Source organism: Eutrigla gurnardus, assembly GCF_963514095.1.
Source record: "Eutrigla gurnardus genome assembly, chromosome: 1".
In the NCBI taxonomy this organism is placed as follows: Eukaryota; Metazoa; Chordata; class Actinopteri; order Perciformes; family Triglidae; genus Eutrigla; species Eutrigla gurnardus.
Genome location: NC_139915.1, coordinates 10,723,785 through 10,745,144, shown reverse-complemented (window position 1 = coordinate 10,745,144; position 21,360 = coordinate 10,723,785). Strand labels below are relative to the sequence as shown.

The following is a 21,360-nucleotide window of genomic DNA, read 5'->3' as shown; positions in this document are numbered from 1 at the left end:
TTCAGACTGGAGATGAAGAGCAGCAGCAGAGCATTAATGATTAGTCTCGTACGCAGAGTAGCGCTTAATGTTTCTGTGTAACGCAGCAGCTGCTGTGAATTATTAATCACTTGACATCCTGATGTCAGACACTATCAGGGAAAATGAAGGGTCAATAACAGCACTTTGCTGTCTCATTCTCTCCATTATTGGCTGATGCCAGACGCTGACATCTTTATCTAATGGGCTGGTCGGAGTGCCTTTTATTAAGATCAATTAAACATTATGCGATTATTCGATTTTTACATAAATGTCTACAAATTCTGCAATGTTTTACGATATTTGTGGTATGTCTGTTATATACAGTAAATCACTGAGAGATTAATTCACGGTAAAAAGAATCAAAGGTAATATTTTATTATAGATGCTTTCGTTTTTAAATTCTAACTTGCTTTGCCTAATCACTTCATCAGTAGGAAACCATCTCCACAGCTCACAAGCACTATAGCTGAACTTTTAAATCGAGCCACTGAGGACTGGAACACAAAAGTCAATCTGGCTGCTCGTGTTCACGTGACTTTCTTTCTGTTTTTTTATTGTGTAAAAATAAGGAAAGCATTCTCTGACCTTTGATTTCCCAATCTGGAGTGATGGCGAAACACTACAAGCAGGCCTGTTGTATTTTATGACCAGTCTCTATTAATAGCAGCACATTTATCCAAAAGGAGAGTCCTAAATTACTAGCACGGGAACAAACAATTGACAACCAAAAAGCTTAAAAGGGTATAGATGATACATTGTCACAGTTATTTTGCAATGAGGATGTTACAAAATACCACTTGATGGTCATGCTGCTGTCCTATAAAATCTAAAAAGGTGAAGTAGTTAATAGTCTGAAAAGGGAAACGTTCAGGGGAGTTCACTAAGGAGTTCCCTGGGGAGTACCTCTTTTTCCGATTCCTGTTTCTCACTTAGTGTTGAAAGTGAAATTGTAAGCCTGACTGCAATTTATTAAAATACAAAGAAAATTGTGCAAAAATACATCTAATAATTTGTTTTGCATCAGCAGACAAATGTGAACAAGAGAAACAATCCAATCATCAACTATGCCTTACACATGTTCCGTTAGTTTTGAACATACAAATACTCCTTTATCAATATACTGCATGTGTACTTAAAAAAATAAAATAAAAATACAAAAGTAATACTGACAAAATGGCTGTATGCAGCTCGAACAGCTCCTCTGAATGAAATATAAATTCATCACAAACATCACTGTAATTTCTATTTTGACATCAATCTCTTATTCATGACAATGAAAGTCATGAATATATAGTTTATTTCACTTATTTTATTTATTTTTGTAGACCAAAACCTTGTCCAAATAATTCTCCTAAATATCGTACACCAATTAAAAAGAATTAAATACTGCGGATTATAACAAGCATCACATGTTCACTATATCTTTTAACAAGTTTTAAGCTCTCAAGCATCCCTTCTTCGACATTCTCATTTATGTGAACTTTGTCACATCTAGAAATTCAATTGTGGGCTCTTCATTGTCAACACAACAAATATCTTCACAAACATTTATCTCATTTAGAAGTTTTGAATGAATTAAAAACTGTTGAGAGCAACTGGCAACCTTCAAACACATTCACAAATGACAGAGAAAAGTGTGCTGTCGTCATCTCGCCAGTGTCCTGAGGAGTCGCAGCTTCACAGTGTCATGTGGCATTCAGACCTGATGGGGAAATGGCGAGAGACGGACAGAGAACGGGCGAACTACAGAGATCTTAAAGTGTTATTCTCCCGAGAAAGCCTCCAAGTCTGTGATCAGCACGTTGCCATCCGACTCCGTGGCCTGTGAGCTTGTTTGTCTGTAATAGGCGCTGCCGAGCGTAGGAAGCCCACGGAAACGTGAAGCGTTCCTCTTGTACACAAACCACAACGCTCCTGCCAGCAGGGCAAAGATGAGTACAGCCACCAGCACCGCAGCGGGGATGACACCGTCATGTAAACCTGAAATGCACAACGTGATAGCTTTAATGTAGTGCTGGGCGATATGGTCTATACATAATAACCCAATATTTTTAGGTAATATCGCGATACGCAATATATATTGAGACTTTTTTTTTTTTAAATCTCCTCTGAAGAACTTCATAAATGCATAATTTGACCCTTGATGCATACAATCACACCAAAATAATTAGAAACACTACAGCACCATCTAGTGGTTAGTAGTGAGAATCCGATGCAAAAATCCATTCCATTGATACAGCTCCATTTTATGGACATACATTTCTCCATGGGGGTCACGACACCTCTATGTGAGTGTTACCGACCGACTCGCCTTCATAACAAGCACCAAAGCAGAAGGCGAGTCCATATGCAAGTCATCCCGACTACTTCTACACACGCCCACCCCTATGTAGTCATAGTTTTAATGTGTGGCCTAATATTATATTCCATTACTGCCATTTTAAGACCACACATGCTGCACACTGTTCCTTTAAAGTACCAAAAGTAAAAGTAGTCTGTCTGCAGTAAAATGTTCCCCGTCAGTGTTTTATATTAAATAGGATGTTTCTGGATTCATATCACTGCTGCAGACTTTATGTTGTATTTTACTGCTGTAGATGTTAAAAGTTGTTCAAATGGCGACTCCTTTATATACTGTTGGGTAGTTTAATCTACAGTGATAATACATCATATTCTGCAAGATCATGTTTGCATGCTGTCCTATGGGAACCTTGCATCTCTTAAAGACAAAACAGCCCTATTTTCAGCTTTGTGATGATGCATTTTCAGCTGGTAAAAGAGGCTTTTTAAGTAGTTTATTTAGCTTAAGAATTAAAGTTTTCTCAATCTATTAAGGAATAGTTCGTCCCTCAGTTTATCAGAGGAAAAAATGTTGAAAATCACTATATTTGGAGATACAGTTCATGGTTTTCACTGAAGAGGAATGGTGTTTAAAATTGTAATCTATGTAGTAACGAAAGTACCGAAAGCTGTTACTGAATATAGTGGAGTAAAAATATTTTTTTTGTAAAGCAGTATAAAGTTGCATAAAATGGATATACTCAAGTAAAGAAGTATCTTGACATTATTTTTACTACAAAAATATAACATTTTTGTATTTCTACCATTTCTTATGAGTTGAAATAAAGGATCTAAGACTTTTTTTATGCTTTCTTTTTTCTAAGAGTGTTTAATCAGCATTTGATATGCCACATCTGCCGGGTGGATGGATTATGTTAGCAGTGTTCACTAACAATAAGCCTTTTGTGTGCATAGAAAGAGTCTTAGATCTTTTACTCCTGAAATTTGGAACAAAAACAATAGTGCTGTGTTTATATTTTGGTGTGTAGTTATGTTCCACCACTGTTTGCTGTATTTGTACCACAGATTGTGTAAATGATGCATCACTTTCAGCATGTTTAATCGTACACTGCATCCTCACTGAGCTTAGAGCTTCACAATGCAAAACAAAATGCTCACACTCATGGCATTGAAATTAAAGTGCACTTTACCATTTAGCGGTTCCACTTCCACCTCAGTAATTACATCTGCAAAAGAACATACAGTGGAGTTCAGCATGACTTCTCATGTATCATCTCAGGTATTCAGAGCATGTGGTATGAGCCGAGACGAAAGTCAACACCGGCATCACTTCTCCGAAGGCTCATCACTATGAAATGTGATCTTGTTCAAAAATAGTGTCGCCACGAATATCAAAAGGATCAGTAGGAAATTATGTATGTTAATGCGCTTTTCCAACTATTTTATCTACCTTTGCATCTCTGTTGCAACTCTGAAACTCATACATAGTAGATCTTAGGTTTCTGTGACAAGCACATACTTGGTTTTCAGGCTTGGAAAAAAGTATCTAAATCTCAAAACAGTAGTGAACCTTGCAGATGAAAAGCCTCCTATCCTGAAGAAACACACACCTCTCTGTTTACACTGACATGTGGACTGTTGAAGTATCTTCCAGGCCTGTTTTGCAGAAGGATGGATTTTTTTAAATCTACAATAACAGCCATGTCAACTTATCATCATTTTTGGGACCCACATCCAGAATGTGGTCAACGAATATTCCAGTAATGTTGCATGAGTCCAATACAATCAACCCAATATTTGTTCAGAAGGGCCCCAGCTCAACGTACCTGAGCTGATTTTGCAGATGAAGCCGAGACGCTCGCTGCACTGTGACAGGTGCCACAAACCGTCACGCACCCTGATAGTAACACAGGCATCTGCAGTCAGCAGCTTGGAGTCCGGCGGTCTGTTGAGCCAGTTGGTGTACTCCAAAGGTGAACCATCCACCCAAGCTATAGAATCAGCTAAAGGCAGGGGCCACAATTTAATTGAATTGAGATTGCAGGGGATCATGATCATTTGATGGCTATGCAAGATTGATAGTAATAGATGCTTACTGTCAGTGTTGAAGTACATCCCCAACCACACGGCATGGTGGAGAAACCCCGGCATCCACAGCTGCTCCAGAACAAAGCGATTCTCGATGTCACTCTCAATGGTCAGGACATCTGAGGTGTTGGCTAGAAAGGGACAGCAGCACAATAAATTCATAACTACATGCACAGTTTAAAAGATGTAGTTTAGTTTGACATCTTTGGGGAAACTCTATAAGAATTAGGCACATTTACCAAATCGACCAGTTCCCTTAAAAACAAATATAGTGGGCAAAGATGAAGTATTGCAACACACTGGAAATTGAAAGCGGCAGTGGGACAGATGCCCTTACAGCTTGCTGATGCATGCAGTTTGCATTTAACTGAGAGATACTACTTTGTCATAACACTCAACCTTGAACTTTGACCCTCATGCCCGCATAGCTGCTATACAGAGAATTGTCAAAATGGTCAAAATAGTTAGAAAAATGATCGGATGCAGTGGCATTTTTAGCACACTGCATTTGACATACTATGTATTGAGAAATGCTAAATATGTTTCTGGCATACTAAACAGTATGGTAGTAAGGGTATTGGAACGTACACCTATTTTTCCAAAACCCAGTGCCTTTCAGAGCAGCTGCTGTATTTGACCTGTAGGGGGAGTGTCCATTCCATCCTGCAGGTTACAGTGACTTAACATATTTTTCAAATTTTCAATCATACCATTGTTATCGAAACAAAAACGACACCCACATTACACATCACACCTTATGAACCCCTACCTTTCTGCCTGCAATGCTTTCTTGACTCTTCGAATGTAAGTTTCTGCACCACAGGCTCAAAGTTGTAACAGCCACGTCTGAATTTCACCCACGTAGAGGGACACTGCACCTCGTATGAGATGAATGGTTTATTGCCTGTGTGAGAGAGAGAGAGAGTGGGAGAGAGATGAGAAAGTCAGAAAACGGTTTCACACATAACGAGTGACGGAAACTCAGCAGCTGAAGAGCTGCAGTGTTGAGTGAGCTCTGATTTTTCATAGAAGTAACACTGACTCGGTGGGGGAACATGACACAGGGCTCCTGGCAGCGGAGTCTCACAGTCGGCTCTCCGCCAGCCGCCGCTCACGTCCATGTACACACACTCTCCCGTCACAAAGTCGTCATCATCTGCCCAGTGCGTGAACACCGTGTCACTGCCATCTGACCACCGATAATTGATGTCACTCTGTTGAGAAGAGTAAGGAAGAAGTTAGACTTGTGGCGGCCCTCTGACAGTAACACTCAACACTTAAATGACATGGATTTCTGAGTGTTGTGCTTTATTGTATTGCATCTTTTGCACTTTATTATATCAGCTCATTGCACGTGTATAATAACTGCAGGCTGATGCTCCACTCTGCACTATATACTGTCTCTGTATTGTTTTTGATTGTTTTATGTTTCAAATCTTCACACCAACTCACTCATTTTCTCTTTCTTGATTGTGCCTACTGAAATACTTTAGCCTGGGTTTGATTTTCTCATTTAGAAGCATCACAAAATGTTAAGCTGGAATTCAGGTTTCTGATTCACGTTTCTGAGGGGAGATTCCAGCTACTGATTCACAAAAAGTGAAACAGTTAATATACTAAATATAACAAAAATATTTGGTAGTATTACTAGGATAGTTACTGTATTAATAAGTGCAACTACAGTCCATGGAACAAAATGACTGGTTCATGCGACAGAAATTGAACAACAAAAAAATAAAAGAGATTTGGCTCCCTCACTGTTCATTTCTCTCCATGACTAAGACATTCCACGGGGGCTCAGCGATACTTAAATCCAAATGTTAAGGCTCTGACTGACTGACTGTCTACTGGGAAGCAGGAATACATCTACATGGGCAGAATGTCAGGGGAAGAACACTAGAGGTCTGTGAAGCAACCCTAACTAGCCATTGGCGAGAATCTCTGTAAAACAAAAGTAATCTAAAGTATCTTGTTGTGGATAACAGATGTTGTACACTTTATGTGTGTGTCAATTACTCAAAACAATAAAAAAGTTCAGAATGTTCTAATTTAGAGCAATCATGTCTGGTCAGGCAATGCATCATGGTAGAGCAACACAGGATGAAAACTGAGATACTCAATCAAATTGTGACTTGATGCCAAATTCATGAAATGTTTATCTACATTCTGGTTTGGGATGCAAAACTGACTGCCACACATGCTAGCTTCAGGATGCTGATGACATGAACATGCACTATGCTTTTAGAAAAAAAAAGACAAAGCACATTAAGGTATTAAATTACCAATTTTGAAAATTCATGTTTTGCATGCCATTCTCTGCAGTTCATGGTCATTAAGCAGTATTAAAAAGAACAGTGTTGAGAAATGCACTAGCTCACTTTCTTGACAATAGTTCGATGGGAATGGAGAGGTGCGGAGATGACATATTTTTGTAGGCCAACCCTGGAAGTTAGCATCACATGATTCCCTCAACAAAAACACAATTTTGAATAATTGCAGAATAAATTGGCTCTGTGGAAAACAAAGGTTTCTGATACTTACGCGCTTTGTTCAGGAAGATAATCTTCACAAATGAACACCATTGCTATTATTTTTGAAGGATGAATGTAGTTATGAGTATGCACAACGATGCTGTAAAGATGGACGTTTTGTAATCTCATTTAGCCGCTTGTTGGCAGCCGCCTGTTCAGAAACCCATTGACTTTCGAAATGAGGGAACCAGAAGTGCAGAATTTTGACTTATTTCCTGTTTTCTGGACTCATTCATGTCTATCCATTAAGTATGAAGCTACAGGCAGAAGATAATTAGCTTAGCATTAAGACTGGCAGTGGGAGACAGCTAGCTGGGAGTCTTTGAGACTTGTAAAGCTTCTCTTCCCAGCTGAGTAATACTCCAACACACCACTCATTGTAAATCACGATGTATTACACTTTATAAGGATAAAAAGATAAAAATAAATAATAATATGTTAATTATTTAGTTGTTTCCAGTCTTCATGCTAAGCTAGCTAACCGGCTGTGGGTTGTAGCTTCATGTTTAAACTTTACACACAGTGCCACGCCATCAACCTTCTCATTGAATTACTGCTCAAAAGGTGAATAAGAGTATTTTCCAAAATGGCTATTTCTTGAAAGACAAACTGTAGAAAAGCAGACAAACATTGACATGCGATCTCTCTGACACAAACATACACAGTTTACATTGCATGAGAGGATACATACGCTTTGGCTATACAGTCCAATCCAGTGGGGGACGGCCAATCTATTGACAAGGACAGTAAGGAAAGCCTGGTGGTAGGCATCTGTAACGCTCACTAGGTCAGAATCTTTCTCTATGCATAAATCCATCGCGCTGTACCAGCTCATGTTGCCGGACACAACCTTGTAGCTGCGGCTCCCATACGCGATATTTCCAGGGAGAGGATGCTGATAGGAGTGCGTGGGGGGTTTGGATATATCTGTTACAAGAAGAAGAAAAAAGACAGCAGTGTGGGAAGGGTAGAATGATTACTTCAAGGTGTCAATGTTTGGGACAACCGATTAGCTGTCGCTCACTCATCAATCGATTGTCAACAATGTTCTCATTTAACATTTGGAAAGAAAGTGAATGAGGGCATTTCCAAAAATGGAGAAGTATTTATTTAAGGTTAAAAATCAAAGCTATCAAGTGTTTTAATGTATAAAAAAACTAAACAATGGAAAGGCAACATGAAGGAAGAGGCCTGGTGTCCCCATGGAAATGTGACTTGCCATCATAACTGGTGTCATTATGTGTTTAGGGTTCATTTCATTAAATTATATTTCAACATGACATATTTCCCATAAATGTGGCCATTGTGACTTTATTGGTCATGCTAACTTTGCACTGGAGGATACTGGGAAAGACAAGCTGCACAAGTCTCCTTCAGATTCCCATATAACCTTGATTTTAGATGATTTACTGCCATGTTGAGAGCGATGGGGGAAATCTCTCAATTACAGATTTGCTCTGAATTCTGTATAGACCCCCTTTAATTAATGTGCCATTGTGTATTCTCATTTATTAATGTGATACATTATTTTCAGTATTGTTAATCGTTCTTTATCCGTATGCCGGTACCACAGTATGTTGCTGTCGGGAAAGAAAACACCTGTCAGCACTGAAGGTTTAAGGCTCCTTTGACTTGCAGAGAGAATAGGTTGTCAGAGAATTGTCCGACAGCAAAAGATAAAAACAGAGATGCTGAAAAACTATCAGAGAGGTAATGAAAGACAGACAGTGATGGAATAAAACCAAAGATAAAGAAACTGGGGGGGAATCTTACCTTGTGGTTTTTGACAAACGAAGCCATACCCAGTCTCGCTGCACTTCTCGTCGTACCACTTCCCCGTCAGGTGGAAGTTGTGGTTGTTGGACAGAACAGTACACAATGGCTCATCAGCAAATCCAGTGAGCCACTCATCCTCCTGGGGGTCCACAAAGCACATATGAGGACACACAAACCCATTCAAAAAAGCACATTTCTGTTTAAATCTTTAACTGAATACTTGTGTGTTTGCTTTGCACAGGTGAAATGGTGGTTACAACTTTAATCACATTACACTTTGTGATGTGGTCTATGATGCAAATCAATTATTTTGTAATGCCAGAGTAGCAAAATAAAGTACTTATATTTCGAGACCAGGGCTAGAAGATGTTTTCTGTACCAACAATATCAGGTGACCATCACTTAGAGCCCTTCCTCAGCTTCCATGTTCACAAACACAACACTCCTGGTTGAATTATCAGTTTTTTGACAAAACGTCAAAGGCATAAGCTTTAAGATGACTTCGGGAACTATGTTTTGTTGCTGGTTGCAATGACACGACACAGCTGCAGCTCTGATCCACGTCTCTGACTGGCTTCTCCACGGTGGCTGATGTATGGATAATGTAGTATTTAAAGTCATCGACCAAAAAGGACAGGAAAAAACACAATTGACACAAAATTGGAAATTGAATTGGATTGGAATACAGTGTTAGCTTTTTACTTTGCCTATAAATAACAGATCTACAAAGTAATTATTATAGAGTTAATAAATGAATAGATATCACATTCACAGCCTCAGTCTGGCATAAAAGGCTTACGGTAGACCTGGTAGTATAGTTGTCTTGGCTCGCAGTGCCATGTTCAACAACAATAAGACAACATTGTTTTGGAAAAGCTCTTTGACACGATTAGGAATCTCTCCTGTCGACTTGTGAAGAGACGCATATTCACAGACTAGATTAAGTGAGTAACAGACGAATTCTAATATTCACAGGAGCTTACAGTGAGGTAGCTCTTTGGTCCAACTGGAGACCAGTTTGTGTAGCTGACTGATTTCCCATTGGTCCATTTCATGGTGTCCTCATCCCGCAGACCAATCCACACACCTACAGAGCTTCCCTGGAGCCACATGGTGATGTAGGCTGCAGAGATGGTGGTGTTACAACAGAAAAAAATAAAACACAAACATAAAAAAACAACAACAATAACAAAGTCACCATGTTCATACAAAAAAATGCGATACATTGGATGGTTGTGCAGCGTTCTTTGCCTCTACCTTGTTCAATCTCATCTTCTACAGCAACCAGCGAGCCAGAGAAGGACGAGCAGATGGACTGGGCATCTTTCCAGCTCTTTCCCTCCTTTGGGCTGTCAGGGAGATGAAGCAGGAGACACTGCTCACACACACACACACACACACACACATCCCACACAGAACATGAATATCACATTGTGAAATGCAGATCAGTATTCCCCTATCACCACCAGGACTCGCGTTGAGAAGTGGACAAGTCAAGAGTCAAAGCTTAAAAAAAAACGAAAAATCCAACCATTTAGTGTTTTACAGACGGAGCTGAATGCGATTTCATGTTCGGGACCTTTTACAATTTAATTTGAGGAACATTATGACATGTGTCACAAAGCATTAACTACTTCATTGTTTAAATCCAATAAAGTTGAGCTCGAAAATGCACTTAAATGTATCATTTTAAACCGGTTATTAAGGGGTGCCTTTGTGGTCCAGAGGTTTAAAGGAACAGTGTGTAGCATTTCACTTAGAATGAGCCGTTTCTATCTTCATAAAGGGGGCGCCCTCTTCACGGAGCTGGCCGCCATGTTTCTACGGTAGCCCAGAACGGACAATCTACGGGCTCTAGAGAGGGCCATTCAGGCTTGGAACATGGGAAGAGTAATTTGTAACCTCACCACTAGATGTCAGCAAATTCTACACACTTCAACTTTAAAAGGTGTCAACTATTTACCACAAAGTCCACAGTTCGAATCTGTATGTTTATGTCCGTTTAACTTTTTTTCATATTGTTCTCTCTCTCTTGTGTGTAAGTGTGTGTCCAAGTGGGTGTCTGAACCTTGTGTCCGTAGTACAGCCACTTCTCCGGACATCCTCCGATGTAGTGCGGCTCCCTGGGAGTCTCCACCACGGACACAGTCTTTCTCTTGCAAACGTAGCCGTGGAGATCGCCGCATTTACCCGCCGACCACTTCCCTGCGACATAGCAGGGAAACCTCCACACGTTGTAGCATGTGCAAGTAAAGACGCATCGGCGAGTGTTTCTAAACGTGCATGCATTTACCTGATGAAGACGACAAGGTGACGCACAGCCTGTTTCCCCTTGGGGCTCCACTCCTCTCTGCCCAGTTCTGAAATCCTACCTCCGTCCTGTCACTCCACCTAAAAAACAAACACGTCACCAGATTTAATGGACAACCCTCACTGGTGTACTGGTTTCAATGACTCACACAAGCCCTGCTACACAAGCCTCTATCATGCTTTTTTGTAGAGTTGAAGGTTGATTCATTTTCGTTTGTGTGTTTATAAAAAAAGGTTGAGGAAGAGCAATACCTGCAGGCCCTTTTCCCCATTTCTTATGATAAGTTCAAGTTCATTTTAAACAATTATCCTGGGGCTTATTTCCCGACATTTGCAACATGCAACATGCAAGCTGCGATATGCAACATGATATCATTTCTTCTTGCTCATTTGAGCACGTTTTACTGATCACAACACAACCTGCGAACTCTGCATGAGCATACCAAAGCCTTGCACGACTTGCAAAGCTATCTTCATGTCGTGATTGGCTGCCACTGTTTGACAGGAAATGTTTAACTCCAAAACACACACACACCTGGCCTCCTCTCCAGGCCCAATGGACATGCCGATCCACCAGTCTGTCGGGCCCAGGAAGAGCTGAGGAGACACAGTGAGAGGAACAGGGATTGAAAAAGAACTTACTTCACTTCTACCCTCCTCCTTTGCGATCTAGTCCTCAGTGGGCCGGAAGATCGGCTTTTCAGAGCCTCTCTGACATGAGCGGCCATTCAGGTGCTCTCTTTGTCCCATGATTCGCCTCTTTCATCGCCTTATTTTGTTCCATTTATCCCTTCACAAGCCTGAACACTACAAGAGACTTCTTTAGTGGGGTACAAAAGGCGGCGGCCGAAAAAAAAGCCCCAGCCGTTTTCTTACACCCAGTGTGTTGGGGCACTCGAGCATGAAAGTGTCTGCATACGAGGTGCGTTTTAGCTTGTTGGCGTGTGTCTGCAAACACTTGAGTTTGTATGAGTGTGTCAATTGTGTTTGTTTTCCGCTGTGTGTGTGTGTGTTAACTGTCAGGAGAATAGGCCTATTGGGCCATTCAGCGGAGAAGAGCCTCTACGATTAAGTACAAGTGCTTTGGCAGTGTGCTGCTGTGTGAAATCGTGGTCCTGCTCACTAAAAAGAAACGTCTCATCAGATGGTGGGAGTATTTCTCAGGGAAGAAGTAAACATGAGATACATTTTCTCTTAAAACATGGAGTGAGAAGAGAAGAGGAAGAGGAATATATATATATCAGTGCTGTTAAATTGGAGCAAACTCAGTGCAGATATTATTTTGTATGATTGAGTCGTTCCTGTATTTTAAAATGAGCTCAAATTTTGTTAAATACAATTGCTATTAAAATGATTAAAATGACAAAATTTTTACATATTGTACATTGGACAAAGAAATACAGATATGAAAAAGATATTGCAATATAAATTAGCTTTGGTTATCATAATAATGATTAAGGGTGTGTTTTTTCTTGATAATCCATGTTTGGTTTTGAATGCAGACGTCACAAAGAAACATTCTGGAAAAATGAGTATAGAATATCGAGTGGTAATAAACCGGATGCCATCTTACAAGTGTATGTCAGTCTGGTGATACTGAAATTCTGTGAATGTGGGGTCATGAGCAGTGGCACTAACAAACCCGCTGCAAGCGCTCCTTGACAAAGTGCAGCTCCTCTCGGGAGTGAATGGACAGCAGGTAGGCTCCCATCATCTGACAGGCCAGAGAGACGGAGTCCCAGTCAAAGGGCTGCTTCGCCAGCAGGTACTCGGCTCCGCGGTAGAAAACCCAGGGCTCGCTCTCTGGAGGGGAGCCAGGCAGACAATTATAATACCGTACACATTCTGAAGTAATACATGTCTAAATGTATCGATGAGTGACTGAATATAGTTCTAAATGCTGTACACACATCACTGCAGTCCTAAAACACTCCTTAAAGTCCTTACAATCTGCAGAAAATACTCAGTTCAGGTGGTGTAGCAAATCTTTGTAACGCAGTCATAATGTGGTCTTGTTAGGGTGCAACTTCTTTCTTTTTTTTTTTTTACAGTATCTATAAAGTGTGTGTTCGCCAAAAACAATGAAGTAAATGACAATTCTACTTACGCTCAGTGTACCAGTAGGGTTTTTTCAGTTGATCACCTGCAATACAAATAGGAGTTTGGTTAGTAAGGCACTACTGTGTGTGTGTGTGTGTGTGTGTGTGTGTGTGGGTGCATCAGCATGTCTGTGAGGGTGTTTACCTCTGGACAGCTTGCAGATCCACTCGTGTTTGGCATCACAGGGCTGCGGCACGAGAGCGTTGGTCAGGTCGCTGTACACGGCACAGTCCCTCCGGTCATCCTCCTCGTTCTTATCCTCTATGAAGGACGTGACCACCTGCACCGACACACACGAGACAAAATCCATAGTGGATACACCCTTTTGAATAACAAGGCATTTGGATACTTTGTGAACCCATCTATGTACTTACAGGAGAACCGTCAGACCACTCCCAGGCTCCAAGCTGTTCAGGGTCTCTCTTATTTAAACCCACCCAGAACCAACGACCCTCTGTTCTAAAATAAACAAAAAGACACAATGCAACACAAGTCCATCTGAGCAAAGTATTTTCATCTTTTAACATTTAAGCTTAGACAATAGTCACTAATGTACTTCACCAGCACACTGTGGAAGGTATCTTCCCAGTTGGATGGGGTTAAATAAACTGTAATACAACTTTTATCCTTTATTTTATCCTTCTGTATTTATCTGTAGACCAAAATAATAGACAATAATAGATTTTTACTTTAGTCTTCAAAATCCAATCGTTCAATCCTGTACCCATTGCTCAATGCAAATCGAATAAAAACATCCCAACTGATGCATTTATCAGTTCCCATAACATCCCTGCAGTGACGAGGCCCTGAGGGCTGTACCAACCCTTCAAACATGGTGCTGAGGAGCTGCTTAACAAACACTTGCTCCTCATAGTGGTAGAAACTGGCCAGCTGAGCCCCGAGGGCCTGGCAGAAGAAGTCCGCCTCCACCCAGGAACGCTTCATCAGGACTTTCTCATCGTGGAGCACCTAGAAGAGCAACACTTACCATCAGCTCAGAGCTTAAATGGACAACAAACACAGTCAGTGTGACAGTAGACGTGTGTCAAAGAAAAAGGGTGTTTATTTTGAGATATTTTATGGGATTTTTAAAAAGTAAATGTAAAATGTTTCTGTCAATTTCTTTGATTTCACTCTAATTTTATAAATATTTAACCATGACCTATTTACTCAGTGCTGTATTATAATTAATTATAAATAAGTATAATTTCTTCACCAAATTGTTTGTGCATTAGTTCTCTCCATCTTTAGTTCTTTTTAAACATCCTGTACGTTTGCGTCAATCATCTGTAAGACACTTTGCATTGGATGTTCTATATAAATAAAACTGGATTGATTGAGTTCAGGTAAGAAGATGAATCAGAAACATGAGTCGAGACGGAGAAGAGAGAGAGGAGCCCAGAGAAACCATGAGGATGATCAGACCTTAAAGCAGTAGAGCATCCCAGAGTGTGATTCCCACCCTGGAGGACAGGGGGCGGAGGCATCTATGTGGTGCTCTGGCAGCTGGACATCGTGGTAGCCTCTGATGCTCTGCTTGCACACTGACAAAGCCTTGTGGGATTTGCAGTCTTTGACCTCCCAGCGACCCAAAGCAGGGCCACCTGACATAGCAGCACAGCCTGCAGCACTGACTATGGAAAGGAGAATAAGAAGGTGTTGGAGAGGGATGATTCACATTAAACCGAACCCCAACTAAAACACACTCACAGTAGACGTATTCATAATTAAAAAGGAAACATTTTCCAAATGACCTGGCTGGTGTTTGTTCCAGTTTGTGAAGGTGAGGGGAAGTGAGGAGCCATTGTGAAGAAGCCAGCTGTACTCCCCCCTCTCCTCCTGGTCCATGAGGCCGATCCAGTAATACCTGCTGGCGTTGGCCCCACTCTCACTCAGCAAACTGTCGACAAACGCCTGCTCAAACCTGCCGGCATGAGGAAGAGGAGAGGAGCCGGGTGAGGAGAGAGGCGCCAGCGTTGCCACGGATAAAACACAGCAAACGATTTGCTCAATAAACCACCTGTTTTCCACAGTGAGGAGAGGAGCCGTGCAGTAATATCCCAGCTGTGCATCTTCAAAACTCTGTTCATGGCTAGTCACAGTGTAGCAGGAGTGGCCATGTCGCTTCCAGCCCTCAACATTAAAAAAAAAAGGGAATATATTATATATTTTTATATATTGCACAAGACAACAATATCATTAAATATAGAACCTGCAATATAATCAAAGCATATATGTGATAATAATGAAGAAATAGTAGTAACATTCAGCAGAGAGCACAAAGATGAGAATAAAAGGAAAGTTAAATGCCCTAAATGTAAATGTCAGTATCACATAAACACTTAAACACTTAATATTTCTCAAGTTGGTAAATTTTTCATTGAAAACTTCCAAAGCTACCGAGTCCTAATCTGGAGTATTCTATGTGTCAGTTCATATGTGTGCAGTTATAGGCATGTCTGTGTGTGGTGTGGGGGTGGGGGTGTTTTCACACGTGGGGTCAATTTGGCCTCCCCCCTTCACCCCTATATCCCATCTACCCCCCATCCTCCCTGTACTTGAGGTCCAGAGGCCTACACAAGCATTTACATGGAGACAAATCTCAAAGCTTTCTTCAAAACGACAGTACCTGGAGTCATTCTCATCGACAAATTGACACAGCGGTAACATTTACAACGCAGACAATGTAGAGACTGAAGTGGCGAATGGGGTTTGGCTCGCTAAGGCCCGGAGCCTCTGACACGGCTCGAGCATGTCCAGTCATATTGTGCCTTCGGGGGCCATTTTTGGCCTCAAGTTTCAGGGCATGAAGTAGCCTGATGACTCAGGAGTCGGATATTCTTGTAAACAGAGTCAGGGAGCAATATGAAAGCCAGACAATACGTCAGCAGTGGAGTGAATCAGCTCATTGTGCTTGTGTAGGGGCAACATGCTCAGAAGCTTGAACTGCAGCGGGCGTGTGGCTCCGCCTGGTGCACGTCCTGATCTGTATGGAGCCATTGTAACACCACACAGCACATAACCTGACGGACCAATTTGTATCAAAAGTCACGTCAGTTTCGTTGGAAGGAGACAATTTTCACTTTCCTTCAGCAGAATGTGGTCAAACCATTAAAATGTGGATTTTCCGAGCCAACAAATCAGATTCTCTTGCAAATCATTGGGTTGTTTAACCAACGACAAGGTCATCTTTCATTTTATATTAGATATGCTTTTTAAGACTGACATTCACCACCCTTACAATAAATTAACATGCAAATAAGATTACTGGAACAACCTGAAACCAAATCGTATCGGGGTAAATTAAGGAGACTTAGTGTTACGTAATCATCGTGTTGTTTTGTTGGGGCAAAGGTTGAGCTACTATACAAAAGAGTGCCGCGGCCTCGCAGAGTTTCCTTGCGTTGCATCGGCTCCAACACACGTTTGACCTGGATGCATGAGCTGGCACGTGCGTGTTCATGTTTGTACCTCAGGACAATCTTCATCCCAGGTTCCAGGCTGATGATCGGGTTTCTGGCTCTCTTTCCGACACACAGCAGGCAGTCGCTCGTCACATGAAGCTAAAAGCCAGTTGCCTTCCTGGGAAAAGAAGTTAACACTCTTACCAGACAGTACCCAGGAAATAAACTTTTCATTATAATGAATTGAACATATTTAAGGCCATTTGAGAGGGAGACTTTTTCACCTTCCTGTCTACTTTGACACAGAGCTTCGCATCTGTCAGGTTGTGAGGAGGGTGGTACTGGTGCCAGAGAGTGAGCGTTACTGGTGAGCCATCCGACCACTCTACAGTCGGCGACGATGCCCGTCTCCAAAGACCGATCCACACCTCCATACTCTCCCCAGAAACTACAAAACGTGGAGGCACACACACAAAATAGTACTAAGCATCACTAAGCAAGTGTCTATAACAAACAGAACTTCATATATTTGCATCGCATGATGCTCCTTACAATTAGACAGGAGGTTGAGCAGCATTTCCACCTCAGACAGGGAGTGGAGGCTGGTGAGGGTCGCCCCCTGAGAGCCACAGGCCTGGGAAGACTCCTCCCATGTCCCTGCTTCCGTCTCTGACAGCAGCCGATAGCAGACACCATTATGAGGCCACCAGCCATTAGCACACTCCGTATGGATATACTGCCAGTTCTCTGTAAGAGGAAGACCAAATGGGAGAGGAGAGGAGGAGAAATCACAACAGGACGGACCAGAATAACACAAATTCACAGCAGACGTTGTTTTGGTCTGGCCACCGACAGCGCAATAGAGAGGAAGGTCAAAAGTTCCCACCCCGGGTGCAGCGCAGCTGTTCAGGCCCAAAAGCTACAAGAGATGAAAAAGCTTGGCGTACATTTTGCACTTTGAGTCATAACTCATCCCTGCTACAATGTGGGACACGTGACGATGCATGTCAGGTATTAAAGCGACGCGTGTGCTCTCACCTAGCGGCTCGGCTCTCCGGGTGCCGTTAGGCGTCTTCTTGCAGACGTATGGCAGAGCAGACTCACAGGACAGACTCTGCCAGTGACCCTCGAGGTCTGAGTTGTACACTCCACACTGTCTGTTGTCCTGCAGCGGACTGGCAGGCAGAGCTGAGGGGAACACCGTGATGGGAGGAATTCATTTTTTTGCGTTTTCTATCCATCGGATGTCATTGTGTTATGCATGAGCTTGGTAAGCATGATCAGAGCATTTTCTATGGACTTCCTTAACAGTTTTTCAGTTCAATCAACAAGTAAAACACTCATTTTACAATCTGTTTTCACACTTTAAGGCCAAGGGCAACTTTTATGCATGAACACTCTGTATGACTGTCTCTTAACAAATGCCTCTGACAAATGCTGAATGTTACACACTCAATAAAGTCATGTTAAAATCAGCCAGTTAATCAGTACCTGTGGTTAAATTGACCAGTGATAGAGGTGCTCCATCAGACCACTGCCAGCCCCGGCCATCCTTCAGGTGGTTCAGCCCGATCCACACCCTCGCGCCAACACTTGCAAGTCGATCTACCAAGTTGCAATCAGAAAAATGTCATCTGATTTACGTAGATAATTAATCTCACACATCACTGAGGGATTTAAAAGCAATCAGGGCGCTATTACAGAGTTATTACAGAGTGGTAGAAGAATACAGTACTGCATGGATGTTTTTCATGGAGCAGCTGTATGCGACCTGTATGTGTTTTCTACCAGATGCCTACCTCTGATATACCTGTGCTCTGCCAGGCTGGTGATGCTGAGCAGATTTCCACCCTGAGCCTGGCAGGTGGACAGCGCCTGACTCCAGGTCAGGATGGTGTTCAGGTTGAACTGGTAACACGCACCCAGCTCCTGGTTTGACTCCCAGAAACGGTCACAACTGGAGTCTACGAATACAGCAAATATGATGCGAGAGGTGAGCCAGCGTAGTCACCAGGGTGGGATGCAACCAATTTATATTGATTTTTTTTTTTTAGTCACATAAAAACTGTAAGATTGGTTTGGTTGAGAATGATGAAGTTCATTTTTTTTCTATTTATCAATTCTCTATGTGACAAAACGTACGTGGATACAACCATTACACATTTATGTGATCCTTGAACTTTTCCTTTAATATGTTGCTCCAGCAGTATGAAGATCCTACCATATGGAGATCTCTCCTGTCCTTTCACACTAAACACCACCTCATCATAGACCTCTCTTTGTGTGTTCTGATGTTGGTGTGCATCTGTGTGTCCATTTTACCTGGCACCGGACAGAAGCCCCACCTCTCAGCCGCATCGTAGCGGGTGGCGGTGGCGCACCACTGGAGATGGTCCTCGCGGCCCTCAGTCGTGCACTCGGAGTACCATTTGTTGTTATATTTAAATGGAAAGGCGCAAGGCATGCCGTATGCATTCCCCAACAAAGTGTGTACATCTGCAAATAAAACATGCCTTGAATGAGTTTAAATGACAAATATCTCGTGCAGACAGAGAGAGTTCAGGTGTTTACCTTCGTATGGATGTGAACAGGGCCCCTCTCTGGGGGTGTTGTACCGCTTCCACTCATGATAGGAGTTTTTCTTCACGACCACCAAACGTCCGACGACAGCCACCCTCCACATGGACGCCCCGTACAGCATGTTCCCACTGCAACGCCACCACAGCACGGGGTGGGTCAGGTCGCACTCGAACGTGCCGAGGGGCTGCGTGGCGTTGGACACGTTGTGGCCCAGGCACATGCTGGTGCCCAAGTTGAAGAGGCGATGTCGGGAGACCCACTTCCACAGCATCCGGCGCGTGGGCCGCTCGCAGTCCTCCAGCACCAGGTTGGAGCGACCCGCTGTGATGCAGCGTTTCAGCGGCTCGCTCTCCAGGATAAACAGACCTTTTTCTGGAAGGAGACAGAGGAGAGACATGGAAGCAAGGAGGGGGGGGATGAAGAGAAGGGGGAGGAATTGATGTGAATGTTTGAAAAAAGATCTTACATAAAGTCAGTTCAGAAAGTAAAGGGAGAACACATAAGTTTCCTCGAGACCAGCTTTAATATTTCACACCATTTTCAGATGTTTTTGCACCAAAACAGAGAGTTATAGAATGAAGGCCTGGGGCAAACTTTGTGTAACTGGATACTCTAACAAAACAAGCTGATGTATACTGAATATATATACAAAGGGTAGTGATATCCATCACGCTAATAAAGACACACAACATTAAAAAGTATTTCATTTATGCTTGTTTGACTGAACAGATGTAAAGATGTTGCAGATGAGTCATTTTCTGTCAGTCTGGACTCTGATTCAACATGCAGTCATATAACAGAGGGAATCAGCACATCTTCAATTATGAGACGCTAGAATCAGTGCATGTTTGATGTTTTTCCTTCATCATGTTCAGAATCATTCAGCCCAATGGTAGACATCACAAAGTGAACCATCTGTATGTTTTCTTATAGTGTTTACTTTCAATATGTAATATATATCTAGGGACAAACAAAAACATCACGTTAACCTTCATCAAAATTCACTTTCTGCTGACTGACATTCATCTTTTTTTTTAAATAAATAAATAAATAAATGTAATGTGAGCCAAGCTGCAGTAGTGAGGCTCAAACTGAGGTCCAGAGGCCAACTGGGGGACCAGGATGCACTTATATAATGATCTAGCGCGATAGAAGCATGCGACTAAATGCTGAAGGCTGATTTCGCAGTGGTCGTTAACTTTGTTTTTAAGAAGAGCACCGAGCAGCAGCCGGATGACTGAACTTACTGTAAAACTCGGCGAGCTGTTTCTTCTCCAGGATCTCATCGTCCTCCTCGCCGACACACACGCAGCTTTGCGCCAACAACACAAATACGCAAATAGTCGCCACAACGGAGTCGATGCGACGAAACAACCGGATTACCATGTCGAAGGGTTGCGGTGTCGAAGTGCAAATGTCCGCACATTACGAGGCTCCTGCTCACAGACAGTGTTTCGCGGGGGCTCGTTGTTTTTTCCTCTCATAGAAAAACTTTGTGCCGAGTGAAGTTTTTCAGCGGGGGACCGGCGACGTCACGTCTGACGGAGGAGCAGCCGCTGCTCGCCGGTCTGGGAGCTGCATTCCTGCCGCTGTTTTCACTGGGACAGAGCCATAAAAGTGTATTTAGACTGGAGAAAGGGCTGCGATCCATAAATACAGAGGTAGGCAGATAGATAGATAGATAGATAGATAGATAGATAGATAGATAGATAGATAGATAGATAGATAGATAGATAGATAGATAATAACCTTGATAAATGTGATTAATGGCCACAAACTACTCATTAAATATGATCTGAAGTATTTCAACCCCCCCATCATGACCAATCTTCAAAAAAACACTGCAGCCTACAATTTCCCATCATGCAAGTCGATAGAGTCTGTGATTCCACCCGTCCTCCCTCTGAATGAACACACCTTTTAAACTCCACATCTGTGATGAATGACGTCAGGGTGTTCTAAAGCGGTCGCCTTCAACAGTGTGTTATCTTTTTTCACAGAGACCCAGAAACCAACGAGTGCTGCTTCACCAGAATATCTGACCCCAGGTTTTCTTTGTGTGGATTTCCGATGCTCCATATGAACAAAATATAGGACTATAATGCAGATTCCTTCTCCAAGACAGGGCCATGTGAGTGTGGAGTAATGTAGGAACCAGCTATTAGTGGCACACATAATCAAATGACCATGGGAGGACCTGAGGGGTCCGTTGGTTGGTAATCTAGTCTTGAGCGGAGTGGGAGAAAAGG

The 21,360-nt window shown here is 42.3% G+C and overlaps 1 protein-coding gene across 1 annotated transcript; it reads right to left on the bottom strand.

Annotated features, from left to right (window-relative positions):
- Window positions 1–393: 393 nt before the first annotated feature.
- Window positions 394–20,606, bottom strand: pla2r1 (phospholipase A2 receptor 1). The gene is made up of 30 exons (XM_084014613.1): window positions 20,359–20,606; window positions 19,103–19,483; window positions 18,854–19,027; window positions 18,331–18,495; window positions 18,023–18,136; window positions 17,570–17,719; window positions 17,084–17,278; window positions 16,816–16,979; window positions 16,599–16,709; window positions 15,148–15,260; window positions 14,882–15,051; window positions 14,553–14,761; window positions 13,951–14,096; window positions 13,502–13,586; window positions 13,272–13,407; window positions 13,135–13,170; window positions 12,670–12,830; window positions 11,563–11,624; window positions 11,011–11,108; window positions 10,786–10,922; window positions 9,975–10,092; window positions 9,701–9,840; window positions 8,715–8,856; window positions 7,633–7,868; window positions 5,453–5,624; window positions 5,180–5,314; window positions 4,419–4,541; window positions 4,149–4,325; window positions 3,513–3,548; window positions 394–2,001 (listed from the first exon to the last, which is right to left on the bottom strand). The coding sequence occupies exons 1-30, from the start codon at window positions 20,495–20,497 to the stop codon at window positions 1,784–1,786; spliced, it is 4,443 nt and encodes a 1,480-aa protein (XP_083870739.1). The 5' UTR covers window positions 20,498–20,606; the 3' UTR covers window positions 394–1,783.
- Between the last annotated feature and the right edge of the window lie 754 nt (window positions 20,607–21,360).

Bases quoted from the DNA above. Each gene is read 5' to 3' on its own strand.
- pla2r1 (XM_084014613.1), bottom strand. From the start codon at position 20,497: ATGGTAATCCGGTTGTTTCGTCGCATCGACTCCGTTGTGGCGACTATT. The intron at 15,261-16,598 runs GTACAAACATGA...TTTAATGTTGAG, and splicing joins GGGATGAAGATTGTCCTGAG to GGCTGGAAGCGACATGGCCA. The intron at 15,052-15,147 runs GTGGTTTATTGA...TCATGCCGGCAG, and splicing joins CTCCTCACTGTGGAAAACAG to GTTTGAGCAGGCGTTTGTCG.